The 5,000-nt window shown below is 41.8% G+C and overlaps 2 protein-coding genes across 4 annotated transcripts in view; one reads left to right on the forward strand and one right to left on the reverse strand.

Annotated features, from left to right (window-relative positions):
* The window catches only part of LOC134335872 (limbin-like), a 21,151-nt gene that overhangs the window by 10,892 nt on the left and 5,259 nt on the right, over positions 1-5,000 (reverse strand). The window lies entirely within an intron of this gene.
* LOC134335873 (evC complex member EVC) overlaps positions 972-5,000 on the forward strand; it is a 10,787-nt gene continuing 6,758 nt past the window's right edge. Inside the window, exons 1-8 of the mRNA XM_063018486.1 lie at positions 972-1,052; positions 1,676-1,846; positions 2,021-2,116; positions 2,217-2,327; positions 2,837-3,018; positions 3,932-4,016; positions 4,091-4,156; positions 4,328-4,465. Coding sequence (XP_062874556.1) covers positions 1,688-1,846; positions 2,021-2,116; positions 2,217-2,327; positions 2,837-3,018; positions 3,932-4,016; positions 4,091-4,156; positions 4,328-4,465 — 837 coding nt within the window. The 5' untranslated portion in view covers positions 972-1,052; positions 1,676-1,687. The remainder of the gene's footprint in view (positions 1,053-1,675; positions 1,847-2,020; positions 2,117-2,216; positions 2,328-2,836; positions 3,019-3,931; positions 4,017-4,090; positions 4,157-4,327; positions 4,466-5,000) is intronic.

Raw genomic sequence — 5,000 nt, forward strand, 5'->3', positions numbered from 1 at the left:
TTGTACCAGTGTAACTTCTTCCCAAAAATGAAAGTTTTAGGCCATGCACAATCAGGAATGGCCTCTGGTCTTATCCTACATAGACTGATGTTACGATGAAATCTTTTATTGAATGAAGACCAAGAACCTCAAAATTAGCTACTAAAATATAATTATTTATTTAGAAAAGATGGAAGGAGTCTCTGAGCTCTGCAGTTGAGCGCTCGCCTGCAAGTTTCTCTCTGCCTGTGTTATGCCGCCAGCCAAGGAGGAACTCTCTCGCCTCCGTGCTGAATTTCCTTTTTATAGCAGAGAGCCCCAACTTAAAATCTTCGTCTCTTTAGGTTCTGCAGAACCAGTTAAAACTAGTTTACTCTAACCAAGGCTTAGCTTTGCATACACTTCCTATTTTGCATGCTTTGTTTAGATTGTTGTTTAACACCCAGGCCGATTGCTGACCTCAGAAAGGGGGGTCGTCACCCTACTTGACCCTGATCAGCTTTTTTATCTTGTTTGTGCAGTTCCAGTTTCTGCTTTCTTATGCTAATGTATTCTGAGTACGTGCAGAACATCATGCACACAATATGGCTTGCAGATATTAGGTGTGTTATTAAGAACACACAGCAACGGTTGAAATCTGTCCCAAAATCCTAACAGGTTTTAAAATTCTAACACTGAGATTTCTCCAGGTTCTTTAAATCTCTTGACGTTATTAGGTACTGTAGATGGTTCACATATACATTTACCACTAATCAACTACACACATCAGAATTAATAATGTTGGTTCATTAACTGTTGTAAAACAAAAGTAGTTCATGAATATATAATGTTTCCGTAAAGATATGACATTATTTTATGAAGAACATTTGGTGTTGGAGTTTTTGGGTGTCTGAAGAAGCGGAGTATCGAAGCGTTATTGAATGTGAGTTAATTCAGCGGATCTGGCAACCTAAAGCTCATCTTTGTCCTAAAGAACAGTTTAAGTTTTGGAGGGGGTGGGTTCTGGGTTCTGGGTTCGGGCACAGAAGAAGACTCGGAGCGCCATGATGCACTTTTTATGAATTACACATGCAGTAAGTATGTTACACATCACACATGTTCACATGTACACAGAGAGCTTTAATCAGATCTGATCTGATATCATATAAACACCAACATCTGATCAACTACTGTCTAGTACAGGGAAAGTTTGTGCGCATGCGCCTAGCAACTTCCTCGTTATAAGCGATCAGAGCTGCCGAACCGTTACAAAGTTACTGGAGCAAAGTTACCATAGCAACCAGAAACACGCAGCGTGGGGTCCGTGGAAACTTTGACGTCACAATTTTTCAGCTTGTTGCTTACAAAAATGTCTTATTGTACAGTTATAGAGTTTAAACTATTATACAGTTTTATTAAATCATACACACTTACTGTGGCATTTTATTAGGAACAGAGTATTAACAGTGGTGTAGAACCTCACTGGTTCTGGGCTGCATGGTTCTTCATGCTGTTGGAAACGTTTCTGTGAAATTTAGCTCCATGTTGACCACATGTTAGCTGCACATCTCCTGTTCTACCAAATCAGTGAGGTGCTCTATTAGATCCAGATCTGGTGACTAGAGAGGCCATTGAAGTGTTCATTCACTAGTCTGGTCATTCTCCTCAGACCTTCCATTACTAACGCTCTGCTGTGTGTGTGTGTGTGTGTGTGTAGGATGTGGTGGTGATGGAGTGTGTGAGTGATGTTCAGGTGTTGCAGGTACATTGTGTATCTCTACACTCAGGTGTGTTGTTAGGCAGTGTGTGTTCAGGATTGCTGCTGGGAATCATGGCCGCTGTTCTCATACACACATTTATCATCAGACCCTACTGCCTGTCTCACAAGGTAACACACACACACACACACACACACACACACGTAAAGGTGTAAGAAGAGAAGCAGTCTCAGTTGAAGAAGTGATTGTTGTAGACTGGTTGAGCTCTCTCTCTCTGTGTGTGTGTGTGTGTGTGTGTGTGTGTGTGTGTGTGTGTGTGTGTGTGTGTGTGTGTGTGTGTTTAGTCTAAGAACCACGACCCCTGGAGCCTGATGGATGTAGATGAGGGTGATGGAGAACATGATGAAAGAAAGAACAAGAAGAGAGAACCTGCTGACACAGTATGTGCACACACATACAATTTAGATATTAAAGTTGCTTGTTTAGTATTCATATCTTTTAATATTTTATAATTTTATAATGTCTCTCTGTCTGTGACAGCTGAGCCCCCCGGACCTGGACCTGGACCAGGAGCCACCTCTGCTCAGTGATGATGTTACTGCGTTTGCACTGAAGGCCAGAGTGGTTTATCCCATCAACCAGAGATACAGAGTGAGACGATCCTACTGCATTTATCTTATTATGAATGATTTAATGATGAATAAACACACAGTAGTGATGAGTGAATAGAACTCTAGGTGACCACACTACTGCAGAAACGCTGAACTCCAACACAATCAGCAGGAAACTAAAATACATGAGGAATACTCGAGAAGAATCAAAAGAGCTCTTGGGTACACTGCCACCAGCTACTCAGTTCACCCCCAATGCTCACCAGAGAAACCAGACAGGGGAACCCAACAAACAGGTAGCAGCAAAACAACCAGAAAACTGATTGTTCACAGGCAAATTCAGCTCTGAAAAAGGAACGTCACACCGCCTCTGTTCCCTCCTGCCGTGCAGCAGCTCTTGGACAACTGCCGTCATGTTACAATAAATATAGTTCATTTTTAATAGGACCAATAATAAAGCAGATAACATATATACATTGTTATGCACTATACCATTAATCTACTATTACTACTAATAATAATAATGTTTGATTACTATCTGAATGTTAGCCGTTAGCAGATGGAGCCTCTAATCCCTCACTGCATGACTCTGCATCATCTGATTGGTCGAGCCAGACTGAAGAGGAAGATGAGAGCAGTGAGAGCGTCTCCTCTGGCTCCGCCCACAAAGCACACCTGAACCTCACCTTCAGAAGAGCATCACACTACGCACACACACTCTGTTATACTGAGTATGTTTAAAATATATACACTACATACACACTACATACACACTACATACACACTACATACACACTACATCCACACTACATCCACACTACATACACACTACATACACACTACATACACACTACATACACACTACATACACACTACATCCACACTACATACACACTACATACACACTACATACACACTACATACACACTACATCCACACTACATACACACTACATACACACTACATCCACACTACATACACACTACATACACACTACATACACACTACATACACACTACATACACACTACATACACACTACATCCACACTACATACACACTACATACACACTACATCCACACTACATACACACTACATACACACTACATACACACTACATACACACTACATACACACTACATCCACACTACATACACACTACATACACACTACATACACACTACATACACACTACATACACACTACATACACACTACATACACACTACATCCACACTACATACACACTACATACACACTACATACACACTACATCCACACTACATACACACTACATACACACTACATACACACTACATCCACACTACATACACACTACATACACACTACATCCACACTACATCCACACTACATCCACACTACATCCACACTACATACACACTACATACACACTACATCCACACTACATACACACTACATACACACTACATACACACTACATCCACACTACATACACACTACATCCACACTACATCCACACTACATCCACACTACATATACACTACATACACACTACATACACACTACATACACACTACATACACACTACATCCACACTACATCCACACTACATACACACACTGTTTATTCTGTGTGTGTGTTTGTCTCTGGTGTGTGTGTGTAGATGTGAGAGCAGACTGAGCATGCTCTGTGTGACGCTGGAAAACCTCCATGAACATGCAGCTCAGTTACAACAGGACAAATTGGAAGTAGGTCTACACACACACACACACACACACACACACACATCCTTATTTGTTGTTAATTTTTATTGTTATTTCAGATTTTCCTCCAGATTGTGAGAGTTCTGTTTAATTCAGATGCTCAGCTAATACAGCAACAGGAAAAGGTGTGTGATTACTGTATGCAGTGTGTGTGTGTGTGTGTGTGTGTGATTACTGTATACAGTGTGTGTGTGTGTGTGTTTGTGTAAAGGACAGAGGGGTTCAGGAGGCATGAGTTAGTGATTTGGGATAAACCCTCTGTGTATGTACTGATTAATCATCACCCCTTGGTACAGGAAACAGAGCAGCTGAAGAGCGCTGCATCTCCTGAACTACTGGGATCTACACAAGGTGCAGAACTCAACTCACACACCTGCACCATCCAGGAGGTGGAGAATACAGGACAAGAGAGACTGGAACACACACTGCATACAGTAATCACACACACACACACACACACACTGCATACAGTAATCACACACACACACACTCACACACACACACACACTGCATACAGTAATCACACACACACACACACACACACACACACACACACACACACTGCATACAGTAATCACACACACACACACACACACACACACACACACACACACACACTGCATACAGTAATCACACACACACACTCACACACACACACACACACACTGCATACAGTAATCACACACACACACACACACACACTGCATACAGTAATCACACACACACACACACACACACTGCATACAGTAATCACACACACACACACACTCACACACACACACTGCATACATTAATCACACACACACACACTCACACACACACACACACTGCATACAGTAATCACACACACACACACACACACACACACTTACACACACACACACACACACACTGCATACAGTAATCACACACACACACACACTGCATACAGTAATCACACACACACACACACACACTGCATACAGTAAT

Source organism: Trichomycterus rosablanca, chromosome 22, assembly GCF_030014385.1.
Source record: "Trichomycterus rosablanca isolate fTriRos1 chromosome 22, fTriRos1.hap1, whole genome shotgun sequence".
In the NCBI taxonomy this organism is placed as follows: Eukaryota; Metazoa; Chordata; class Actinopteri; order Siluriformes; family Trichomycteridae; genus Trichomycterus; species Trichomycterus rosablanca.